This window comes from Terrapene carolina, unplaced genomic scaffold (assembly GCF_002925995.2).
Source record: "Terrapene carolina triunguis isolate 2854851 unplaced genomic scaffold, T_m_triunguis-2.0 Scaffold132, whole genome shotgun sequence".
NCBI classification, from domain to species: Eukaryota; Metazoa; Chordata; order Testudines; family Emydidae; genus Terrapene; species Terrapene triunguis.
Window position 1 is genome coordinate 14016303 of NW_020664483.1, and position 26928 is coordinate 14043230.

Here is a 26928-nt window from a genome sequence, read left to right on the forward strand (position 1 = left end):
ACAGAGACTTAACCCAAGAGCTCATGGGAAGTCTGGCAGACACCCATGCTAATGCCCTAACTGCTGGACCAGTCTTCCTCTCCCCTCTAGTCAAAAGGTTCTAGATTTGTCTCTCTGATTTCCACAAGTGAGCATACTTGCAAACTTCAAACTCACTCACTGTTTTTCTGCCCATGTATTAGCAGTAAACAATTGTGGAAGTAGAACTTGTATTCTTGGCAGCTGCTGTTGAAGTCAGTGGGAGTCATAGGTGTTCGCCATCTCTTGGGATAGCCTTTAGTTACCAGTTGTCTGAGGTGTGGGTTCAGTGCAGTCTCTGAAGTGGCTCTGGGGTGTGACACGGAATAAGCGGAAAATTTGCTCAACCCTTAAGTAGGCAGGTATGACTCAGAATACACACAGGAAGCAGATCCTTTGAATAAGGATCTCTCTGCCCATAATAGCACTTAAATGGGAGTGTAATTCTACTCACCAAACAAATTGCGTAGTTAGTGAAAAGGTTTTACTATCTCCTGTTAAACTTGTTTAAACAACATTTAAAAAGCGATTGTACTAAGCTTACTCTCCCACTCTATTGTCTGAGAAAATAAGATGTGGATGACAGCCCAATACAACACAGCTTAGCCAGGCGGCTAGGTGTTTCATGGCACAGTTAACCTGAGAAGCCTTGCTTGCTAACAGATGCTTATAGTCTGTTTTTAAATGGACCTCAATGTGCCTTTTTCTTTTTTAATCTAGGGAACAGTTATCATCATTGCAAACCACGGTGACCGGATTGACATCCCGCCTGGAGCAGTATTAGAGAACAAAATTGTATCTGGCAATCTTAGGATCCTGGACCACTGAGTCAATGTTCAGTTTGTAGATCCTGTTAAAACAACTTTATGATGGAAGAACTTGTAGGCATTAAAATAAGTGGCACACAAGGCCTACGTTTTGTCACCTACTCACTGTACCCTGCAGTATTAATTGTAAATAGCTTTCTGTGCTTCTTTTTAACTGAACACAGTGCAAAGGATGTGCAGCAGTAATGCTTTCGTCTTTTCGAGGAGTCTGTAACTCAGTTAATATAACCTTAAAGTGCAATACTGTTGGTCTTGAGACAAGATGGACAGAACTTCTCTATAAGAAGTTAAGAGGTTTGCCTCTGATAGTCAATAGTTTATTTTTGCAGTTACAAGCAATTCAAAAGCTGTGAAGCAACAGATGGTTAGCTCCTTCATGTAATTTTTTTATGAAGTGTAAATGACAGGTATGATGATTAAATGTTTCACTACTGCTACTAAGTGAAATAGAATGTTAGAAATTCTGTTTGTATTCACAAATCATACTTAACCTAGTCACTTCATGCCACGTAAGTTAATAGTTAAGCTATACTGTCATATCACAAATGTATTCCTAACAAACACTGAGAGGTAAGGTTATCAGTATGATCTTGTGCTCAAGCTGGAATAAAGTGTTCTAAATTTACCCAAAGAATCTAATATTTTTTTAAAATGCATCTAGTGTATGTTTTCTGTTGCATCCTTAATCTGCCCCCCTTTGCAGTAAGATGGAAAAATCACATGTTGACTGTACTTATGCTAATATTGTTCAATCATGGTGTCCTAAATAAGGATCAGTTCCCTGTCCTGATGTTCATTCTTTCAATTCTATAGTATTTACCTGTAAAACTTATTTTTTATGTTTAGTATAAGACTGATATGTATCATTAAAAAAGTTGGTCTTTAAAAACAAGGGTGATTTTATAGCTTTATTTTGATTGACAATGACATCTGTTATGCTAACAGATAGGCACACAAACACTGTAGACCACTCCATCATATGTAATCATTACAAGGTTAGGCACTCAGACTATGTTTAGGTAAAAAGTTGTGGAGGTGAAATACACAGGCACTTTTACTTAGTACTGGCAGCTTCCAGACTTAAAAGGTAGTATTAAAGAGTCTTTATTCAATCAACCTAAACTAGTTTCAGCCATCACCTCTCCCATCCACTGCAGTAGTGTAACAAGGGCAAAGCAGCCTAAAACTTTTAATTCTACTCTTTTTACCCCACCCCTCTTTTCTTAATGTATGCACTCAATTACACTTTTTTAAAAATTGTGGGAGAGGGGATGGGTAGAGTAATTGGCAGAGGCCACATTGGAGGCCAATCTTGCAACTATAGGCAGAGCTAAATCATTGGTTTGGTATCAGTGAAGTATCTATCAGCACTAATAATTATAATTTTAAAATCTATCCAATAGATAATGGCTTAAGTGAACATACTGTTCACTAAAGTTGTATCTTCTGGTGGCAGTTCAGAGCCCAGCTGAAAGAAATACCCTGAAAATCTGCTCCCTAATAAATCTGAATTCTACATGCAAGCAATTGAGCCATTTATTTCTTATAAAGATCTGTAAAAAAATAAATTTTAGAACAGCAGTTTTCTAGAGAAAAACACTTTCTACAGAGTTCAACTGCAAGATTTTATATTATACCATCATTAAATAAGGTGGGACACCATGTGAATTTCATTGCACTAGAGGAAATGCAAAGCATCTTTTTAATATAAAGATATACAGAGCATTCTAGACAACTACAGCTGTGTTACAGCTATGTGTTTGTTTGGATTTGGTCCAAAGAAACCTGAGTCTGTTTCCAGAGAGAATGGAAAAAAAAAAATTGCACAGACAGCTGATCGCTTGTTTCTTGCTGAAGGTCACTCACTCCCTGCAGCTCACTCTGAATCTAGTTTCCCCAAATAACAGCATCCTCTCATGGACTCCACTCATAAATATTCGCCTCAAGCTTCTTGAAAGCAAGACATTTGGTGGTCAGAACCAACTGACTCGTTCCAGTAGATTATCACCTCTTCTGATCCCAGATCTCAGCCATGTTTAGGTCCAGATTTTTAAGGCCTCTCAACGCTTGAAGGTTTCCAGTGTAAAAAGCTACATCTGCTGTAACCAATCTGTAGTGAAATAGATTTTTGTTATAATTCCGATGCTAAAGCACTAATTGAAACAGGATCTGATTTGAGCACATCAGTTCAAACACAACCCATCTCTGTGGTCTTGAGCTAGGCTGAGGTAACTAATGCCTCTCCATTATGCAATTGTGAACTGGGATAAAAGGGGTTAATATTTGCCTAGGTCACAGGAGTAATATTATACTACTTACCAATAAAGTTACTAATATCTTTGTCTAGGTAGATGTCTGGTTCCATTTTCCTTTTCTGCCCAGTTTAAAACAGATCTAGGGTCAGATAACTCAAAGGAAATTGGACATTAACTCCCTTTAGGCCCCTTTGATAATCCCAGCCTAAAAATCCTGACGCTTCTGGTACTGTGCAATATTAACTTGCTGAATTGCAGCCCTGAGAGGAGCTTGATATAATAAGGAAAAATCATGCTTCCCTCATCTGTTCTTTAAGCACATCAACAAAATAAACAAAGCAGAACACCTTGACAATCTAGACTTCAAAAAGCATTTGACGTCATTCCTCATAAGAGGCAACCATGGGAACTAATTGGGGTGAGTTGTATTGTAGTCCTGTCATGAATTAGAAACTTGCTAAGATAGAAGAATAAATGGTAAAATTAATAGTGGGGTGTCCAAACATTCACAATAGAATTGGATTTTAAAAGGTACTACAAGTGACTTGGAAAAATCTGTAGGTAAAAATTAGAGCAGTTAGACTGGAGAAGATTATGAACTTCAGGAAGACCTATCAAAGCTAAGTGAATGGGCCAAGCACCATGGCAGGTTAAAGTCAGTGTGCATTAATGAATCTACTCATACACATTTCTGAGTTCTAAAGTAACTATAGCCACACAGGATGAGATGTTGGCATCTGGGTGAGCAGTAAGAGCTAGTCAGAAATTCACTGAACCAAAAAAAATTCACCAAATCTGTAACAGATTTGACAAAACCTTCACCAGAACACAGGCAGGTTTCCTTTCTGTACAGCTGGAGCTCTGGCAGGGTTTCCACTCTATGGTAGGAGCCCTGCCCACAGCTATAAAATTAACAGGAATGTAAGTTTCACACTAAGCTACGTCTACACTATTGGGGGGGGGGAGGGAGAATCGATTTCAGATACGCAAATTCAGCTACGGGAATAGCGTAGCTAAATTCGACGTATCTGATCCGACTTACCCCGCTGTGAGGACGGCGGCAAATCGACTGCCGCGGCTCCCCCGTCGACAGCGCTTACTCCTACCTGGGCTGGTGGAGTACGCGCGTCGATTCGGGGATTGATTATTGCGTCCTGACGAGACGCGATAAATCGATCCCCGAGAGATCGATTTCTATCCGCTGATCCAGGCAGGTAGTGAAGACAAGCCCTTAGTTTCAGGGACACCATATTCTGGTGTTTCTGAAACAAAATATTCAGGCACTGCTGGGAGGCTGGACGCTTGGTAAATTTGCTTTCATTCCAAATCAGAACAAAGGCAAATTCAAAAATACCAAAACTCTAGGCGAGCTGAAATCCCTGAGTTTTGGCCAGCTCTAGTGAGTAGCAGCAATCATCAACCACAATTTTAAGATGCATAAAGAATGAGAGAGAGAGAATGCTGATAAAATGCCAGTCAATAAATTAGTGGTACACCCTCACCTGGAAGACAATTAAGCATGGACTACTGAATGGCACTCCTGTGGGATTGTTTAATTGATGGAAAGGAGATGAATAAGTGGGGACAAAAGAGTGGTGTACAAAGTATCAAACTGGTTGGAGACGATGAATAGCACTCCTATTAATCCTGTTATCATAGGAGAACAAAGGGACATACAATGAAATTGAAAAGTAACAAATCTAAAAAAGCAATCTAATTAAATACTTTACACAAAGCATAATTAGCCTATAGAATTCACTGCAACTACATATCATTGAAGCCAATGAATTAAATATTTATATGGGTAACAAAAACATCCTCAATACATTAGACTGGATAAAAAAAGAGGAGAATAAACCCTCATGTTTCAGGAAGAAAATTGTAAAAGGAGTTCGGGAGAAACTTCCACTATAGGTAGATTATTCAATAATTGTCCACGAGGAGGTTTTTTGTTTGGTTTTTTTGCACCTTTCTGTGAAGTATCTGGTGCTGGCCACTGTCGGATATGAGATACTGCAGCAGAACTATCACTGATCTAATCAGGTATGGTAATTCCTACCAATATATTTGGGGGAGATAAAAAAGCAGTATGTGAGACCCGTTGGCAAAGGCTCTGTTTAAAAAGAATCAGAATTCTTTATGGAGAAAAATACCCTAATGCTGGTTCTGCTTTAAAAACATTTCCTGTAGGGAAGCTCCCTATACACAGATAAAACACTAATTCCTCATAATAGTTAGCACCTTCCAGCCACGCATCTGAATTAATTCATGTTTCCAAGGTGCTTTAAGTGTCATGTGACTTGTGAGGTAAGTAATGATTGTCACCATTATAAAAGGGGGAAAATGGGCACAGGCAGACGAAACAACACATCCAAGGTGTCTCAAATCTGTGACAGTGCAAGGAATATTACCCAGATTTCCCGACTCCCAATTCTTTTCTTTACTCACCAGACTACATTCGCTCTCCTTCCCCTATTTTCTCTAAAAGCAGTGCCCTGTTCAAGTTGCATCTTTTAGCAGAACAGGGCTCCAAATAGATCTTGCATTCTAAATACAGCGTGCAGCGGCATTTTGATTACAGTAGGTACATTTATTAAGAGAACTAAGTATTGTAGCTACTGCGGAAATTAGTATTAAAACAAGTGTCCATACATACCCATTCTGAGGTCCTCCATCATTGACTACATTTAAGTGGGCCAGCTGCCTCTTCAAATGAAGTTTGTAGCTTGCATTAATTCTTAAAAACAACATCTACAACAAAACCATAAAACCCAGTAACCTGTGTGTAATAGCATCAGAATAAGGAGCTTCACTTCATTCATATAATTCTTCCCCAAAACTCTCTTCTGTAGCACTGCCAGCAAAAAAGTGTGCTAACACTAATGAAGTACAAACATTTGAACCTTTAGAATCGGATGATTAGCCTAAACTAATGTTTTATATAATGTGTCTTTCCCTCCATAACCTCTCTGCTCCTGTTGGATGGTATATTCTCACTTTTTCTATCAAGTCCAGTATTTACATTGTAAACTCTTTGGGACAGGGACCTGTCTTCTCTGTCTAGGAGGCATCCAGCACACTTGTAGGTGCTATAAAATAATAAACAATACCTTTCTTGTACTGTAACCCTTACATAAAACAAAAGGATCAGTTATCATCTATGGGTTTTTTAGCACAATTCTTATTAACATAAGAGGCAGACTGCAATCCAATGCATTAGGTGACAGAATGGTCCATCCTGGCCATCTATAAAAGCACTGACTGTAGCCTATTATTATAACGAGCACACTTAGAAAAGACTGGGCTCATAGCAGATTTAGTGACATGAATAATCCAGTGCTGTAGTTAAATTTGAATTGTATTACAGCTGCATAAAATGGCTGTTCTAGTGTAGATTTCAGAATTCTGGGAGATTCTCAACATGACCACATACAACAGCCAAGTTATTGCCCTTGTGTAGAATTTCACCACTAACTCCTGTATTCAGCATCTCTACATCTAGATATTAAGAACAAGGTTGATGCAAAAGGGAAGTGAGGCAGCTTAGTCTTGCCCCAGGGAGCTAGAGTTGAGCAAATATTGCAAAAAGATTCAATTCAAACTGAATTCACTGCAATGGTATTTGCAATCCCATTTGTTGGTCACCACACACAGGGCCGGCTCTGGCTTTTTCGCCGCCCCAGGCGAAAAAGCCTCCGGCCGCCCCCCTCCCAGCGGCCAGAGCGCCGCGCCGCCGCCCCCCTCCAGGTGCCGCCCCAAGCACCAGCTTGGGTGCCTGGTGCCTGGAGCCGGCCCTGACCACACATGACTATATTCACTAGATTTTTTTTTGTCTGTGAAAAGCAAAAGTGTCCCAAGTACTGGTAATGACGTGTGTTTATGAGGGAAGTGTTACAATAGCTACAAAGCAACTTAAAATGCTCACCTGTGTTTGCTCCTCAGGGAGGAGGTCATATATAGCTTCATGCATCTTTGCCATTTGCTTACAAATATTCCTGAAGCAGGCTGAAGGAACAGGAGCTTTCACCTCATACTGGTAATAAAGACAACATTGGTCACTTGTTTTCCAACATCTTTAGAAAATGGTCAAAAGGAAAATGTTCTTGGCTGCCTCCTATGCCGCTAGGCCTTCAGATATCATTGTCTAAGAGCTGTTATTGATCCATGGGCAGCTTGCATTGTAGAATCATTGGCACTTTACATTTTATAATTCAAAAGGACAATTTAAATCAAACAGGGATCAAAGAAGCATTCCCCCCACCTGATCCATTTGTCTTGGTTAGTTTTAATTGCTGCTTCCTGCTCATTATTTTTAGCTGGCTTACATTACACCTCTCAGTTATATTTTAGGGAGAGAATGATTAACATGACAGTTAAATGTGCATATGCCATGCCTTATACTAGTCCCATCTCCCCCTTTGGAACGTGCTTTCTCTCCACAGGTAACAGGAAATAATTCCGTCTATGACGTATGCACCACTTCCGGTACAAATATTTGAAAAAAGAAAACAAGCAAGTCCTACAAGAACACGTAATTGGAAGTTTCTGACACAAGGAGAGCCGAAAGCTGCTGAAAACCAAGTACAGTACGTGCCAAAGAACACGTAAAAATACAGCTGAAGTCAGTCGCTGACAGTATGGACTCACCCTAAGGAATGGGGAAAAATACCGGGGGTGAATAAGATGAGAGGTACCTTTCCTTGGTCAGGGCTGGTATCTAAGAAACAAGCTATTGAAAGGAGATATGCTGCAAGGGAACAAAATTCTTACGTTCCCACACCTAGAAGGATAGATCGTACTGTGATTTTCAAAGCAACGACGATGAATTACTCAAGATTATTATTAATTTATAAACGTTGCTGAACTAAAAGGAGTTACAGCTGCTTGCAGTAGGTCTGAATTTGGAGAACTCTGCTTGGCCATTGCTTGAAAGAGAAAAATTGGCGTTATCTATAAAGTTCTGAGGAAAAGGAAAGCCGATAGTTTAATTGTATCTGAGAACTAAGTCTTGGAGACAAAGGGCCCGATCCTGCAAACATGGCCTATCAAAGATTGATTACCACTAAGGCTAATTGGACTACTTAGGGTAATGAGTACTATAAATGGAAGTATCTGCAGGAATGGGCTCCAAGTGACTTGAATTACAGTCTTCTGGTTTTAAAATGGTTGTGTTGTATTGTATGTGTCTGTGAAGTGGAATATTCATAGAAAACATGCAAGCTAAAGCTGTGGCTGTTCAGCCCAAGTATCATGGGTTGCAATCCTGCAAGTTGCTCAGCATTTCCAGCCTCTATCGTGGTCAACACCTCGCCGGAGCAGGCTCAGAGATTTTATTGCTGCATCCAAATGGCAACAAAAGTACAGGTTCAAAGAGAGCCATGGCATCTTAGGGGACTATATCATTTTCACTAATGCAGTACCCCTGTTCGTCTTCTACCTGCACCTCTACAACTAACAGAACTGTCTCACACCAGTGCCTCCAGAGCCCAACTGAGACCAGGGCCCATTGCTCTAGACACTGTTACACACATGTAGTAAGAGACAGACCCCTGCCCCGAAGAGCTCTCAATCTAAACAAGAGAAGGAGGGGACACAGAGGCATGAAATGGTTTGCAGGTCACAGCAGGTCAGCTGTAAAGCCAGCAAGAGAACTGAGGGCTCCAGGGCCCCAGTTTAGTACCCTGTCCACTGGACCATGCTGATTGTTTCGTGAAGAGGAGCATGTCACCCAACATTCAGTCTGTGATTTCTAGACCATATTAATTTTTGTTAAACACACTTAACGCCGCACTGCCAAGCTCCAGAACATTGCCATTAGAATGACTTGCTCATTCTTTCAGCTTTATACATTTAAAGCCAGTGATTATTTTTATTTATGGGGTACTCAAGCCTTGAGACTCTGACACATACCCCTGCAATGCTAACAACGCTACAATTAATGAGCTATACTCCTGTCCTGTTGCATATTTTCTGTTTTAAGAGGTCCTTCAATGTTTTCACTGTCATTCACCCAAGAGGAGAGTAGCAGTAATGTTAAGATCCCAGATCCTCAGCTCTATTAGGTACCAAACAACCAAAGGGACTGGGTTTACTGGTAAGGTAGGCAAGCTAGCACATGTCATAATATTCTTCCCCTCTCCCTGCTGGCTGCTGAAATTGAAAACAATCCTAGCCTTCAAGAGCTTCAGAGAGCAGGAATCTTGCCAGCTTAAATCTTCTGCCAGCTCACGAGAAAGAGTGGGCAGGGAAGATGGAAGGACTGCATGGCACATGCATGTTAGCCACAATCCAGACAAGCCCTGCACTATGGGTGTGTTGTTGTGCACCTCCCACTCAAGGGGCCAGGAGTTAAACACTTATTTTCAAGAGATGAGAATAAAAGTAACAGGGAAGACATTTGACAAACTGGAAGTTTATTTGGTCTTTGGTGGCTAGAACACTATTTTGGACTTTGTCACCTTGCCGGTGTTGGTCTTTTTAAACATATTTAATCAATGAAAAGACGTTGTAATATGACAGAAAAAAAATAATCCCTTCTCCCATTCCCTCTCTGTGGCAATCTGACCCCACACTCCCCATCAGCAGCAATTCTTGCTAGCCTAACAAAATGTTGGCGGGAGGGAGAACATAATATATTCCCAAAGATTCTCCCTGTCCCCGGTATTTTACTGTTTCTGAAACAGAGTGTAGGCGCTGTTTATGTAATTGTGCCAATAACCAATCACATAACTAGATTTCCCCGACCCACTTCATACTGGACAATGAACGTCTGAATTTTAAGTGGCTTCTATAAGCTGGAAGATTCTCTGCAACTTGAAGTCTTTAGATCACAATCTGGAGACTTCACCAGCAGAGTTAAGGGAAAGTGGGGGGGTTAGCTTTTGTGGCCTGCATCATGCGGGAGGTCAGACTAGATGACCATATTGGTCCCTTCTGACCTTAAAGTCTATGAGTCTATGAGTCTAATAAATGTATTTGCATGAACCAGTCAAATTGGTCACTCAAAGGTTCATTTTTTCCTACGGTAATATTTCCTTATGAAGCAGCTTTGAAAAACAAATAAAACAGGCTGAAGGTTTACGTAAGTTTAATTATCAAAACTGACAGCCCGCTTCTGTCACCTTTACTATTGCTGAGTAGTCCCTCAGACCATCAGCAGGCCCAATGGAACCAATGGAACACTTTGCAGAGTCAAGTACTACTCATTGTGAGTAAGGGCGGCAGAATCTGGCCCATAAGGTTTAACCAAACTGTGGCTCCGGAGCCACATGCAGCTCTTCAGAAGTTAATATGCGGCTCGTTGTATAGGCACCAACTCCGGAGCTGGAGCTACAGGCACCGACTTTCCAATGTGCCGGGGGGGTGCTCACTGCTGAACCCCTGGCTCTGCCACAGGCCCTGCTCCCACTCCACTCCTTCCTGCCCGCTCCTCTGAGCCTCCCGTGCCCTCACTCCTCCCCCTCGCCCCGCCAGCCTCCTGCATGCCACGAAACAGCTGATCTGGAGGTGCAGGGGGAGGGGGGGGAGGCGCTGATTGGCGGGACTGCCAGCAGGTGGGAGGTGCTGGGAGCTGTGGGGGGAGCTGATGACATATTACTGTGGCTCTTTGGCAATGTACATTGGTAAATTCTGGCTCCTTCTCAGGCTCAGGTTGGCCACCCCTGGCTAAACTGATCACTTGACACTGATTTCAACAAATAGATACAATCTATCTATCTTAGGTACTTATACAGCCCCATTACCACTGTGCCTGAGTGCCTCACTAACTTAAATGAATTAATCCTCAGAGCACCTTTGTGAGGTAGGACACTGCTATTGTCCCTACTTTACAGATAGGGAACTGTGGCACAGGGCGACTAAATGACTTGCCCAAGGTCACACAGGAAGCATGTGGCGGAGCATGGAATAAGTCCCGGATCTCTCAAGCTCCAGGCTGGTGGCCCAGCCACTGGACCATCCTTTCTCTCATGCCAATTTCCTATAGCTCATCAGTTTTCCACTTAGGGTGCCCATGGCACTGGCTCCTTCTTGCTTCCAGCTGCTTCTGTAGGCAGCCGCATGCAGGATCTTCACTGCAGAAGAGCAGGAAATAGGAGTTGCTCTCAGGGATGGCATTGGGAGCCAGCAGCATGACGGGAAATGCCAGCCACAACAGCCATCAGCTGGATAAGACCGTCCAAGAAAGCAGTGTAGCCAGGCATCTTGGTAAATTAATTAATTAATGGAGATATCCCATCTCCTAGAACTGGAAGGGACCCTGAAAGGTCATCAAGTCCAGCCCCCTGCCTTCACTAGCAGGACCAAGTACTGATTTTGCCCCAGATCCCCAAGTGGCCCCCTCAAGGATTGAACTCACAACCCTGGGTTTAGCAGGCCAATGCTCAAACCACTGAGCTATCCCTCCCCGCTAAAGCATGGGAGCTACTGTATTCACAGTATCTACTGCACCAAGGAAAGTGTAACAATTTATTGCATCAAAAAGAGATTCAAGAGATGACCAATGCTGATTTTATAAAGGTTAATGACATACATGCATTGACTCTTAAAGAGTATATTTTCTTAAGTCCAGCATAGGGCCTTGCGTATATAGGTTTAAACCAGTTTAAACAATGCCTAGATAGGGAAAATGTAGACTTTGTTTGAAACATCTAGTCTAAGATTCTGCACATAATGAAACACCCAAATGCAGTGTGGAGTGTAATTATTTCCATAAATCATTACCTTTGATAACAGTTTGTCAAATAAGCTATCCATTATGGCTACAAGCTTTGCTGAAATTTCAGCTATGTGGTCATGATAATCCTGTAATGGAAAAATAGGGTTTTATTTACCATCTCATGACATTCATAGTCTTCACAGCACAATTGAGAAAGAGCACATATAGAGTTTAATTAGAAGATACACAAAGAATTACCTTAGTAATGTGGTCAAAATGCCTGAGCATGCTAAATTGTTTAGGCTGCAGTCGAGCTTCAAAATGAGCCCTGATAATAGGAATGTAGTGTACGATCAGCTGCAGGCAGCGTGAAGAGAGAGCTGTAAACCCAGAAGTAAGAGAAGGGAAAAAACAGCTCAATTATTGTACAAGTATAGTCATTTTGTACAGCCTGCACCTTCTCTAAAAAACAGAATACAGACCCAACACTCAAAAGCAAGCTAGAAGATAAACTGGAAGTGAAAATTTATGAAATCATTTAGTGAAAATACAAACATGTGACATTACTATATTCAGGTCAAGGATCCAGAGCACTTTACATTGAGGGTACCAACTCACACAGTCCTTCATTCATTGACTGGAAGGGGAGTTTTAGCTAAGTAAAGACTGACTGTAGGATATGGAGCTACACAAAGAAACCCTTTCACCCACTAGTGAAATGCAGTCACCTCTGGCGCTGAATTTGGCAGCTATTTAACAGAGCGCAGCAACATTTCACAACAGCTTAGGACAGGAAGCAGAGAGTACTATATTCAACTGAAATACAGGGGTTGATTTAAGATAGGCAGGATGCTGCTACTTGTAAAAATGGAAGAATTGTGTATTCCAAATTTCAAACTCCAAATAGCAAACAACCCCATCTGTGACAAGGTCACGATTTAAGAAGTAATTCCAGCTCCAAAGTCACTTATTTTGACTGAAGACCATGTTTGGCTAAGAGATTGATTTCTTCTACTTCCAAGTAACATATTTGACACACACTGCAGCACACTTCTTCAATGCTACAATTCATAGACTCTTATACAAATTCTATATTCAAAGTAAACACATCAGGGTAACCCCTTCTTATCTTTTCACATCTTTTCCAGAGCACTGCAACTTGGAAATGGCTTATCCTGAATATTTAGTGTTTTATTAGACCGAGGAATGAGATCTGAACAGTAGAAATCCATACCTAAATTTTTTGTAGTTATTGTTTTCAAACCAACAACTTGCAATGCACCTGCTCCGAGAACTAGCTGGCAGCTTCTGGAGTTGAAATACTATCAGAAAGAGGAAAAAAAAGTAAGAGTTGAAGATCTATATGTAATGTAGGGGGAGTATGGGGATGATAGGTACCTTAGAAATGCCATAGATAAAACTGAGCGAGACTTTAATCACTGACAGATGATTGGGCTTGGTACTGAAATTACCCAGATTTCTCGTTCTAGGAGAGTCCCAAGCTCTTTCTAATGATTCCTCTTGTGTGTTTACTCAGGATCTCATAATCCGCATAGGACTTACTCGGGACCTGATCTAGAGCCCCCTGAAGTCATTAGGAGTCATTCCACTGACTTCACTGGGCTCTGAATCAGGCTCTTGGTGTTTCTTGAATCAGTTCATGCCAATGATGGCTCTCTGGATTGGATTTCTGGGACAGGAATGGAAATGGGGGTATTAAGAATGGACAATTATTTCCCAATTATTTCATTTCTGGGACTGACCGCTCCCTCCATCTGAGGTATTTGGGTTGTGCTTCTCTTCCTGAAAACATTAGAGGCAGCTCTGACTTGTCATGGGGTGTGGCTAAGGTACTTCCATCCTAACTCCAGATGAATGCATGGAAGCAGTGAATTCTTACTAGAAGACTAAATAAAAACTTCTTGCACAGGGCCCTCAGAGGAGGTGAACAGGTATAGTGCCACTGAACTTGGCTGGATGGGGCAGACTGCAGGAAAGGTTAGTCCCATGGAAATCATCAAACAACTAATTTTCTGATTTAGATTCTGACCTATCCCCCATCCCGCTCTACCCCCTATGCCAAACCTGGCACATTTGGGACATAGAAAGCAGTATGAAAAAATCAGTTAGGGAGAAAGAGTTAATCAGTACTGAGAGAGGAGCAACATTTTTCTCAGCAGTACTAATGATCCCACTGATGCATGATCCCATTCAGAGATCAGGGCCCCCGTCTCCTAAGAGAGTAGCAAGTGTGGGAAAAGATTTTTCATGCAGCTACCTACTACACTTGGCTATCCAAAGCAGGACTGCAATGGATAAGACATGAGTATTGGACCACCGTCCACAACCTGTGCTGCAGAGGATGTGGAGTGGGGATGGAAGGAACATTGCCAAGCCCTAGAGCCTCTTGAACAAATCTAGATGGTCGCTACCTACTCCTGTGGTACAAGCACAGAAATGTAGGAACATGGAGTTTCAGGCTGCTCTAAGGGAATTTATTGTTCAGCTTTTGAGTCAGTTCATTGATTGCTTAGCAGAGTGCTGGACTCGTAACCATCTGCTATCCAGGACTCCTGACAGACTGACTCCTCAATACTCCTTCCCTGCATCAACTTTGCTGGTCATCGGGGTATCAGATGGTCTGACAAGCAAAGAGGCAGGGAAGAAGTCTGAAGAGCTAGTGGAGTAAGACTCCCTAAGTCTGACAGTTTATAACAGAGAACTTCTGCATTCCTGTGCTGTGGGAGTGACTGGTCTCTCTTCTGTGGTTATATTATCTGTGAAGTTTAGATCAACAAAACTGCATACTCCAATCCCAACATCTGTGCATATGTCCACCCGCGGGCTTCCTGTTCACTGCCAGGTGCAATTCAAGGTGTTGGTGGTCATTTTCAAAGCCACAAATGGTTTGGGACCTGATTATCTGAGAACCACTTTGCACCCTATACCTCAGATAAGACTGGCTACAGCTGAAGCCTGCCTAGCTGCCACAGAGACAGGAACTACAGAAATTAATAAAATGCACAAGCCATTTTGGCAATGAAAAAAGAAATATACCAACAGGAATGCTCATAATTGACCTATTAATGGAAAGTTTTAAGGATGAACTTGAATGATGACTCCAAGGAAAGAAAAGCCCTTATATAAGAAATATTTAAAAGGAATATTTAACAGGTCTGTAACCTAGAAAGGAATATTTAGAAGGTCTGTAACCTAGTAAATTGGTAAACTTCCATTTCTATTATATCTTTAATTTTTGTTAATCCTTTTTCTATCCAAATTGTCTTAAGCGTGGAGTTGGCCTTGACAGACTGGTCTCCTTCAATTATAAGTGTAACAAACATCAGCTACCACTGTCTCACAGTTCCTTCTTTCAATGGCTAGGCTCAAGGATTCAAGCAAGGATAAGGGACAATTGGTCTGTTTCAACTCTCTCACCTCTAGAAGAGCATATTAAGAAATATGGAAAAGAGAAATCTGCAATTCCTCCCTCATACACAGACAGGCATAGTGAGCTCTCTTGCATTCATGGAAAAAATGACTGTGTTTAATAGAAACACTTGGAAAAGATATGAGGCTGCCTGGTCTCACGTGAAACTATTGCATACGTTTGCAGTTTAGTATATGTTAGTCCCTGAAACTCATAAGGTTATGTTCTCACTTATTTATCTATTTAGTCACTATAATAACTGATGCCCCACATGACCTCTACAGACTCAGGGTTTTTGTTTTTCCCCAGGTTTTACAAATAAAGAACAGTGAATTTTGTTATTCATATGCTATTTCCATCTTGTGCATATATTTATATTATATATATAGTTTCTTTATGTGTTTATCTTTTATATAAAACAATAAAAATAAAGTTTAAAACAAACCCTTCCATTTGCAGTTCTCAGCTGGCTGCTATTTTGATATACATTTCTATTTTCAATACTTTAACGCATAAGAAAACCTTTGTAGACAAACTTAGCAGCCATTGCCCCAGACTGAATTAACTGGCAGGTTTTGGGTTAGATCACAGCAATGACATTTTTAAGGTCACTCATGTACTCCGATTAACTCCTCTAGCAATAAACATTTGATGAAGAGGTGACAGTTTTTAATTTAATTTCCATTTTACAGCAATGGTTTCAGCAGAGAACTATTTTTCATCCTTCTAATCACAATAAGGTGACTTGTACAAATCAAGGAATTGGTTTCTTCCCTGCATACATACACTCCCAATGACATTTTGGCTTGCATTGCTCTTTCCTAGCCACAATCCTCTGCTTCACAACACCTTCCATCCAGCCTGAAGGACAAATGACTATCTGACTCCAAAAATCAACATCAAAACATCTCTTCGGCTGGTTACCAGGGATCTCTAATGTGCCGGTAAACAAGGGGACAAATGGCTTTCCTTTAGTTATTTCACATAATGTTATCTACTCTGAATTGTGTTTAGATTAGTTCACAGTGTTACCCAACTACGCCTTGCAAAATGTGCTTTGTGATTCCTATAATTACACCAAAGATCACAGTCAAGCTATTTTTCAATATTATTATTAATCATTGACATTGAATCATACATTTTCATGGAGTATTAGAGACCCCATGCATTCCCTGCCCTGAAGATCTTAGTATAGTATGGGCTATAAATTTGATAGTCATACCTTCAATAAATCAGACAGACGAGTAAGCATGTCAGTAGTAATAGAAGGGATGTTATCCACACACTGGCAGTACTCAAGTATTATTTTTATTAATAGCAACACTGTCCTATAAGAAAAGAAACAGAGTCAAATATGTAATTTCAGTTGTTAAATCAAACTAACACCACAGGTTTGTAGACAGCAGGGATAGTTCTAACATATTCTTTATGTGCTCTCCTTTTCCATTTGTTGCATTCAGCTCTGTTAAGGTTTGTGTGCAGCTGCTAATCTAAATTTTTAAAAGAATAAAAAAAGGTTTACCTAACACCGTTTCCCCCTAGTACTAGAGATTACAGTATTAAGTACCATTTTTCCTCTGAAAACCCCCACTCAAATTTAAAGATGGTAAAGCGGACTGACGTGAAAACAGATTTATTCCTTTTTTGCTGCTTCTTCATGATGTATAAAGAAAGTTTTTGTGTAAGAACATTACTCATTCCTGTTTGATTTTTTACACTAGTAAATCCAGGTTTTGTCTATCCTGGAAGACCTGATGGTGACTAAGGAAACAGTAAAATGATAACATTACAGGAGACCTCAGGGCCAATTCTGGCCCTTGCTCCAGCATAAAGGGGTTGTAAAGGAGGCACAAGTGACTCACTGCAGGAGCAGTACAGGCCTGATGATATAATTAGGTCTTATATCACTGAAAATCAATGGGACTTAGGTTCCTAAATCACTTTTGAGAACATGAAACTTAGGTGATTTTGAAAATTTGTCTCCAGATCAGTAAAATAATTGGAATCCAAAAGGACCTGTAAAGATGGGCAAAAAAAATCTTATAAAAATACTTAACTGGTGCAAGAATAATAGTTCCTGGAGTTTGAGAAAGTTATTTTATAGAAATAATTATTGTGTGAATGGAGGGATCTATTCACACATCAGTAGGAAAATATAAAGCTCCATTCTTAAAATACTGTGTAATCCTTGCCAATTTTGAGCAAGTGCTGCAAGAAAAAAAAATCCGTAGCACACAGACAATGATGGGCATTGAAGAGGCTGTAATGAATGCACAATCAGTAAGAGACTGAGCAGCTTTATACATATAGCACCAAGTGCTCAGAGACATGGAGCACCCATAATTCCAACTGACTTTAATGGTAGTTGCAAGTACCCGGTATCTGTCAGCATCAGACTTCACCCATATAGAGCATCTGCAATCCTTTGAACTCAGATATGAAGAAGGCAAGAAAATACAGTCCAGGCCATCCATGTCAGGCAAGGCTAGTATTCCAAACAGGTATCCTGACATTGCAAAGCAAAAATCTTCTTTCCACACAATAGGGTACAGAAAGAAGATGTACATACATCCAAAACAGGCATTTGTGTGATATTTGTAGGCCATCTGATTTGGGGGTTATTTTTTGTTAAATTGGTATTTTTAAAAAAATCAGGTGAAATAGTAGAATACAAATGTCTGTAGAAATCTGTAGAATTAAAATGTTCTAGTTAATACTGAAGTTGATTTCTTCAAGGAGCTAAAAAATAAATAAAACACATTTCTCCCTCAAATGACCAGACATGGATTAGCAAATGCAACTTCAATGCATGGTACATTCTGGTAGTTCCACTCCAGAGTCTATGCTGACTTTTAAAGGATATTTCTGTACTGCTGAAGGAGTTCAAGATGCTCTTTCATGGTCGTGGCAGTAGATGCTTTTGACGTTATCTGATTAAAATATGACCATGTAGATCATTGTTGCTACCACTGTTATATAATTGCAACAAATGTTGTACAAAGTATGCCAAGTAAGGTGTCTTTAGAAAGGTTATGATTTGCTGAATAGCATTATGCTATTTGTATGCATGTATCATTTTTGTATCTGAAGTTATGAATATTAACTATGTACCTGTATTTCAAATGTTTGCTCCTTTGGTAATAACAACAACAGTATTTAGCCAGCACACTGTGAAGGAACTGTTCAAGTTGAATGGCCCATCAAAGAACACTTAACTCACAATGGATCTTGGGAGACACCTATCTACACTTAATGGACTTTCCTGTGATGGCTTCTGGTATGACTAAGCGAAATCATGCACGGACATGTGAGTTGCTCATGTGACTCCAAACACCATTTTGTTAGCTGTAATTTTCCACAGTGAGAACAATGGGTTCCCTCCACTTGGCAGAAGCTATAAAAGGCCCTGGAAACATCTCCATTTTGCCTCTTTCATGCTCCAACCTCTGGACTATGAACTTATACTAATGGGAGCATTCTAACCAAAGGACAGGGAACCTTTCAATGATTTGGAAGCATCCAGAGACTTAACTTAAGCCAGCAGTTTATTCCATCACTGCTACAAGCCTGATCCAAGAACTTTGCAATTATTGTATGTATTTGATTCTTTTAACCAATTTTAACTCTCGCCTTTTTTTTTTTTTTAATAAATAAACCTTTAGATTTTAGATACTAAATTATTGGCAACAGCATGATAATTGGGTAAGATCTGAGTTATATATTTACCTCGGTATGTGGCTGGTCCTTTGGGATCAGAAGAACCCTGTTGTTTGATGAAATTGGTTTTAAATAGCCACTCATCATTAAGTCTAGTGTTTTTGGTGGTGATACAAGGACTGGAATGCATAAGGAGATGGCTTTTCTGACTTCTTGTCAGCCAGTGTGGTGAGAGAGAAGTTTACTTTTGTTGCTGGTTTGGTATATCTTATGGGAGAATAACCACCAGTTTTGGGGTGTGTCTGCCCTATTTCTCAGCAGTTTCTCCTGAATTTGGTATTCTCAGTTGTGACCCACGGAGGCACGGTGACAAGGCTCAAAGATCAGCTTAAGGCCTGTTCTTCATGCTGCCATAAAAAAATTGAGCCACTCGTTTTTGAGTAATCAGTGGCATATCATCATCAGACAGCCCACAAAAGATGACAGCTGGTTCCAAAGTTTTCATTTGAGTTTTGGGTATTCTGAGAAACAAGATAGGTGAGGCAATATCTTTCACTGGACCAACTTCTGTTTGTGGAAAGTATAAGCTTTCAAGTTACACATAGCTCTTATTTATTTCTCAGGATTTGAAAGTACAAAATATCTTTACACAATGACTTTGTGGGAGAAAAACATTTTATAAATACCCAGAAACATTTTTAACCATTTTTTTGTTTTTGTTTTAAATTTAGTTTCTTAAAAACGGTGACATCATAGAATCATAGAATATTAGGATTGGAAGAGACCTCAGGAAGTCATCTAGTACAATCCCCTGCTCAAAGCAGGACCAACACCAACTAAATCATCCCAGCCAGGACTTGTCAAGCCGGACATTAAAAACCTCTAAGGATGGAGATTCCAACACCTCCCTAGGTAACCCATTCCAGTGCTTCACCACCCTCCTAGTGAAATAGTGTTTTCTAATATCCAACCTAGACCTCCCCCACTGCAACTTGAGACCATTGCTCCTTGTTCTGTCATCTGCCTCCACTGAGAAGAGCCGAGCTCCATCCTCTTTGGAACCCCCTTTCAGGTAGTTGAAGGCTGCTATCAAATCCCCCCTCACTCTTCTTTTCTGCAGACTAAACAAGCCCAGTTCCCTCAGACTGTCCTCGTAAGTCATGTGCCGCAGCCCCCTGATCATTTTTGTTGCCCTCTGCTGGACTCTCTCCAATTTGTCCACATCCTTTCGGGGGGCGGGGGGGGAACTAGATGCAATACTACAGATGTGGCCTCACCAGTGAGAATAGTGGGGAATAATCACTTCCCTCAATCTGCTGGCAATGCTCCTACTAATGCAGCCCAATATGCCGTTGGCCTTCTTGGCAACAAGGGCACACTGCTGACTCATATCCAGCTTCTCATCCACTGTAATCCCCAGGTCCTTTTCTGCAGAACTGCTGCTTAGCCAGTTGGTCCCCAGCCTGTAGCGGTGCATGGGATTCTTCCGTTCTAAGTGCAGGACTCTGCACTTGTCCTTGTTGAACCTCATCAGATTTCTTTTGGCCCAATCCTCCAATTTGGCTAGGTCACTCTGGACCCTCTCCCTACCCTCCAGTGTATCTACCTCTCCCCCATCAATCCAGAAATATCAGGAAATCAGATGTACCCAAGAACAAAACACCAAAGATGTATGGATTTACTTGCTTTACCTCATATTTTGCTTTTAAAGAGAATTTTACTGAGCTTAGAGTAATTATTATTCATCATTGACCCATATATACTTGTCCACATATGGGAACAGAGATACACCTCTACCTCGATATAACACTGTCCTCAGGAGCCACAAAATCTTACTGCATTATAGGTGAAACCACGTTATATTGAACTTGCTTTGATCCACCGGAGTGCGCAGCCCCACCCCCCCCGGAGCACTGCTTTACCGCGTTATATCCGAATTATATATCGCGTTATATCGAGGTAGCAGTGTATCTGATATTATTTTGAAGCACCACTGGGACAACGAAAGTAGAAACTTATGCAGGGACCAAAAATACTAGCGTGTGCACACCTTGATGTAAGAATTACAAGTAAAAAATAATAATTAAATTTCAGCTTGATGTTTTAAGCCAGGGTGGGCAAACTACGGCCAGGGGGCCGCATCTGGCCCTCAAGCTTCTGCCGGGGAGCGGGGTCAGGGGCTTGCTCCGCACGGCTCCTGGAAGCAGCGGCACATCCCCCCATCCAGCTCCTAGCGTAGGGACAGCCAGGGGGCTCCGCACGCTGCCCCCACCCCAAGCGCCGTCCCCACAGCTCCCATTGGCCAGCACTTGGGCCAATGGGAGCTGCAGGGGCGGCGCCTGGCCACGCCTCCACGTAGGAGCCGGAGGGGGGACATGCCGCTGCTTCCCGGAGCTGCTTGAGGTAAGCACCGCCCAGAGCCTGCACCCCTGACCCCCTCCCACGCCCCAACCTCCTGCCCCAGCCCTGATCCCCCTCCCGCCCTCAGTCCCACCCTCCTGCACCCCAGAGTCCGCACCCCCAGCCAGAGCCCTCACCCCCCACCCTCTGCCCGGAGCCCCCTCCCACATCCCGAATCCCTCATTTCTGGCCCCACCTCAGAGCCCGTACCACCAGCCAGAGCCCTCTCTCCCTCCCGCACCCCAACCCCCAATTTCGTGAGCCCATCATACAATTTCCATACCCAGATGTGGCCCTCGGGCCAAAAAGTTTGCCCACCCCTGTTTTAAGCTGATGTAGCATCTTTAAAAGATACATAACATCTAATGTTATATAACTGCTCCAGAACTGAAGAGAAATGTATTTGGCAAGGAGGAGGCTTGTCTTTATTCAGGCAAGATTGCTAAAGCTGTTAGTATTCAATAGACTTCTATTCAAAGCACAACCCAACTAACTCATCATTAAGGAAAAAAAAGTGCATCTTACCCAACCACAGCATACTTTTGTTCTTCAACAATAAGGACGTCAGTTGGCTTTCTTTCTTCAGCAGCTAGATATTTTTAAACAGAAAAGTGAGGTGACTTGAACCAAAAAGAAGCGGAGAAAACTGTAATATCGAAAAACAAACTATTCCCTTGCTGAGGTCTGAAAAGCAATCACTCTCCAGAGCATCAATCCTTTCTTTTATGTCAACATGCAAAGTCCAGTTGGCTACCTACTGTAATTATTATAATTATTTATACACTGCAGTGATTGCGAGGCAAAGAGCAGCACGATGGGATTATCGGCGTACAAAAGATTAAAACAAAGGCAGAAAAAAGTCGAGAATGCACAGCAGAAAATCTCTAACAGATCTTCAATGACCATCGCTATTTTAGCTCCAAACCTATTTCTTCAAGCCAAGCCTAGCAATACAAGTCCTCACTGATGCTGCTCCTATGATAAATCTGACATCTCCGCGATCCTGTCTTATTGAGGGAAGCTAAAAAGACCTATCGAAAGCAGTGGTTTTCCAACCGTACGTTGGTGAACCAGCCCTGGTCCTGGGATGTCCTTTGCTTCCACTGTATCCCTTTATGCCAAGCCTTACCCCAGTGAGGTTATGTAATTGCGCCTCTCTCTTGTCTTTGCCATTTTTCTTCATCTCTTGTGTTTGTTTTCTGTCTTAGATATTTATATGGGCCCCGCCTCACAATCTTTACTGTATTTATCCTCACAAGACCCCTGAGAAATAGGGAAGGACTATTATTTTACAGATGGGAAAACAGAGGCACAAAGGGATTAGGTGACTCGTCCAAGGTCACATAACAAGTCTGGGGTAGAGTCTGAAACTGAACCCAGTGGCTACACAGTGCCTTATCCTGCACACTGCCCATCATGCTGGCTGGAGGAGTGAGCTCTATTTGGGAGAGGGGATATGCTGAGAGCATACACGCTTAGCAGTTTCCTCTGACACGTCAGCGATATATCCTGGGCGGTCTCTGGCATCCTATAAGGGGCTGCAACCCTTAAGATGGGAATCCCTGTGTTAAAGTTAGGGTTTGTTCCTAGGCTCTCCATTCACAAATGGCTGAATGGGTTTTCCTTCAACTTTCCCCCAAAATCTTTTAGGCTGTGGTGAAGCCTAGAACATTTCAGCCTTAAAGCGGTATTTGTTTTTCCCCCAGAACACAAGGAACTTGTGAATAAAGGAGTTATAGCAGAATTTTTGCAACATTTAACTGTAGCACTTACACTACAAGAAATGGAGAGAATATTAGAAAACAAAATACACACCCCCTGCTTTTTTTTCAGGTAGAATAATTTTGCCATCTGATACAGAATCAACAAGATCCTGAAACTCAGCAGGAACATCAGCTTGCTTCCAGCGTTCGTTATCTAGCAGCAAACTATTTATAAACATAAAAGAAAGGAGGTTAAGTAAATAAAATGTGTCACCCTGAAGACTCTCTTGCCTCTACTGCAATGGAATCAAAGTTGCATTGGTTAAAAGGGATTCAAAGTGGGAAAAGATTCAATGGCCTGAAATGTTATTAGCAATCAACATTTAGATATTGTTGTAAAGCACCCCTAAGTCAGACACCCCTGTGCTTGCCTGAAGAATACACAGACTGAGTAAATGAAACAGAATGCAAAACACTAGAAACTGAAAACGTCTCTGATGGGCAATACAGAGTGCTGTGGGAGCATTGCAGTTGCACTGCTTTGCAGCAATGATGTGGTTTTGAATGAATGACAGGAAAGGGGCTTGCTGTACATTAACTTGAAAACTGTTCCATGAGTTCACATCAGAGAAAACCTAAACACATACCAAAGAAAGCATGGAAGAAATGAGTGGGTGATGAAGAAAAATGGAGCAGTCAGGAGATCAGTTTGACCCCAACGACCAAACCACAATATGATTGGCTGGGACTTCTTGTCTATGTAGGCCACACCTACAAACTGAAGATTAAAGTAGCTGCCATCTTTTCCATTTAATGCAAATTAGGTGTAGCCTGACAGTAGTCAGTTACCTTCTCCATTACTGGGGATTGGTAATGTCTAAGGGTTGACCCCTTTAATAACCACCCACCCACACATCCCTGAGAAGGGTTGCCCTACACCATCATCAGAGACTGGTAACACCCGGGAGCAGCTGCCATGGATATCAGGAGCAGATGGTCCTCCTCAGAACTCTAAAGAAGGGATGTTACCAGACCCTAATGATTGTGCAGGACAAGTGGACCAAGCTGTAACACGAGGCAGAAGTTGCAGGAGGTCTTCAATCCTTCTTGTAGCTAATACAGTCCTCAGTTGGACCATGTTTGGGCAGTCCAGCTCAATGGGATCAAACGATGCATAAAGAGCAGATATATAGAGGGAACAGAGCAGTCTACAACAAATCGTTATAATAGATTTCAAAAACAATTTTTCACTTATAAATAAAATTTGGGTTACTGTGTGCCAGGCAGTAAAAGATCTCCATTTGTCTCATGCATGACTGTTAAAATTATTCCTTTAAAAACATGGAAGCAGAGTGTGTCCAAGGATACCTGAGTTTTGTTTTTCTCTCCTCATGAAATCTATTCACAAATCTATTGGCTTGACTCTGAAGTGCTCCTCGCAATGACATACTTTTTCTGCCACAGATCTGTTCAGTGTCTAAGATAAATCCTTCCATTAATCGAGATAGGGCAACAAACTCGTTGGAATTCAACTTCTCCAGGAAGCCATCCTAAATGCAAAGAAAACTGCTATTAGGAGATGGAACACCACAGAGTCACAGGCATAGCTAAAGACAGAGACAGGGCAGTGGGGCAGCTGTTATTTATAATCTAAAAATGAACCGAACCTAAACCGCGGGCAAGACATCTCTACCAAGCCTGTCCCACACTAGTATGTCACCACAACTCGCATCGTGACCTGTACCACTGGCTAGTCTCATTCAGGAGCTGCCTGCCTGTATCCTAAATGGCACAACCTGGCACCCTGGGCCTCCACACAGGTGCACCCTTCCAGATGTTGTAAATGGTGAAGCTTCAAACCCTGGTAGTGGATTTAAGCCCTACAGCACGGGCTCACTAAAGTCACGTCTACATTAGGGAGTTGTATTGTGTTTAAACCATAAAAATGAATGAGACCCAGGTGTAACCTTGACTATCTGACATGAGGATGATGACGAACGTGACTTTTCCTTGTCTAAGCTCACTGGTGGTTATTTGGCCTAGCTGCTCCACTGGATCATGATTGATTGGAAAGGACTATCCCTAGGCTAGGTCTTGAAGTGAACCACCTGGGCCAGAATGCTGTTCCATCGCTTCTGTGACAGGGCCATCCATGTCTACAGAATTTAAGTTTTGGACCTTTCTGGTTTGAAGCTAATCTCCCCAAGGTGACCCAAGGCACAGCTGTCTTACACGGTCTGCAGAGAAAGACACAAACACCAGCTCCACAGGAGCTATGTCCCACCCTCATTAGTCTGAAATGTGAATACTCATAACGAGAACGATTTAAAAATGTTAACCTTGGTATCTATGGCTCTGCCTAGACAAAGACTTTTCCCCTAAAATTTCCCGCCATTGCTAACACTGGTTCAATGCCTCTGGAGACAGGGGTGTTGGGAAGTCCTCAATGTAGGGGCTGCTGGCATTTTAAAACACTGTGTCACTTTACCCTGCTCAAAGTAGGTCGAGACTGGTTAAAATACTACCAGGTGCCAGCGCCTCGTCTATGCTAATGCTCCCATCATTGCTATGATAGGTGGGAGCTGCACAGGTGGGAAATTATAGGGAAACAACCCTACTGTTAACAAAGCCAATTTCAGGGCTGCTCATTTCAGCGGAAAGTAGAAGTACTCATTATTTAAGCAGTGCATTACAAATGATGTGTTATGTTCATGCCAGTGAACTCCCGGGCATTAGGTAGCGCAAAGTGCCTTTGATGGCATGAGCAGTGACTTGATTTCAATAAGCATGTAACTTCAAAAGTCTAAAGTCTACAAAAAAAAAAAAAATACTGCTCAATATTAAAAAAAAATAGCAAATAGCTTTTTGAAGTTTTTTATTAGGGATGCTGATCAACAGCAGGATGAGCCAAGCACCTTACCTTTGCTCTTGCCATGAGGAACTTGACAGAACGATCATGGCAGATGTCAGAGGCACCATAAAGTAGCTCTTGAATGTTATTTGCCAGTTTTTCCAGCTCCAGATCAGTCAGTTTCAGATCTTCACTGATCCTGAAAATGACAGAAATGTTTGTTTGCAAATGATTTCACAAATATTACGCTTTACCTGCAGTTTCCAATCACTTGCTGAGGGAGGAAAGAACACTGCTGCAGCGAAGTGGTCAGATATCGCAAGTTAACTGCAGTATGTAACTTTGGACCGTTGGAGCTTCCTAACCTGCTGTCAATGTCGTATCAGTCTTCATAACAAGCGAATGCATGGTTCTGTTCTATATTTTTTTTAAATCCACTCAAATTAGGTATTTCAGGCAGAGCATTGCACAGCGATTATTAATTTATTTTTTACTGCTGTTGGTTAAAAGTTACCCAGCCCATGTCATTATTTACACATCATTTTGTGACAGATACACACACTGCTTTTTCCAACGTGACATGCAATGCCTGCAATAAATGTTTTGCAGCTTTTTCTCCTTCAGCTTGTAAGCTTTCTGAGAGACCACCAGTTCCATGACTCCATCAGTATCCTCTCTTGCTTTCCGCTCCTTGCTACTTAGGTTTGTGCCTTTCTGAAAACTGCTTTTGGCCTGGCCACCGTTTTGAGCCCACTGCATGGCACAGCTCTGCCAGTGCTTAGCAAGTCGAGTCTGTAATTTGCTGGTCTGGTGTAGCTGCTGCAAGGGTTGTAGGTGTTGACAGTGTGTGCAGAGAGAGAGAGAACCTGCAGGACAGGGAGACTGAAATGGGAGGGTGCTGTGAAGGAGGTGAGGTGGGAGCAGCAAGAAGGCAGACACTCTCATGTAGTTATATGTGCCCTATTACAAATGCTAAAAGGCGGCTGTGTGAACCCAAAAGAGAGTTGCCCAAACAAGCATGTAGGGATACAATAGCACATTTTATAATAAAAAGCTGTTCAATCAGCTGTAGAAGGTCCTTTGTCACTGAAGTCCTCCACCTCCAGCAAGGCCACCATATCCATTGGCCAT

At 41.8% G+C, this 26928-nt stretch overlaps 2 protein-coding genes across 8 annotated transcripts in view; one reads left to right on the forward strand and one right to left on the reverse strand.

Annotated features, from left to right (window-relative positions):
* Positions 1–1734, forward strand: part of UGP2 (UDP-glucose pyrophosphorylase 2) — a 43285-nt gene extending 41551 nt beyond the window's left edge. For both annotated transcript variants that reach the window (XM_024208408.2, XM_024208407.2), the window contains exon 10: positions 739–1734. In XM_024208408.2, the coding sequence (XP_024064176.1) occupies positions 739–846 (108 nt within the window). In that variant the 3' untranslated portion in view covers positions 847–1734. The remainder of the gene's footprint in view (positions 1–738) is intronic.
* A 6-nt stretch (positions 1735–1740) lies between these two features.
* VPS54 (VPS54 subunit of GARP complex) overlaps positions 1741–26928 on the reverse strand; it is a 73975-nt gene continuing 48787 nt past the window's right edge. For 5 of the 6 annotated variants that reach the window (XM_024208402.3, XM_024208403.3, XM_029911899.1 and 2 more), the window contains 11 exons: positions 25867–25996; positions 24315–24496; positions 23059–23171; positions 21769–21832; positions 16409–16514; positions 12991–13078; positions 12015–12136; positions 11822–11902; positions 7026–7133; positions 5757–5851; positions 1741–2955 (listed from right to left, as the gene is read on the reverse strand). In XM_024208402.3, the coding sequence (XP_024064170.1) occupies positions 2850–2955; positions 5757–5851; positions 7026–7133; positions 11822–11902; positions 12015–12136; positions 12991–13078; positions 16409–16514; positions 21769–21832; positions 23059–23171; positions 24315–24496; positions 25867–25996 (1195 nt within the window). In that variant the 3' untranslated portion in view covers positions 1741–2849. Of the gene's footprint in view, positions 2956–5756; positions 5852–7025; positions 7134–11821; positions 11903–12014; positions 12137–12990; positions 13079–16408; positions 16515–21768; positions 21833–23058; positions 23172–24314; positions 24497–25866; positions 25997–26928 lie in introns of those variants that run through there. The other variant, XM_029911902.1, reaches the window with a different exon arrangement.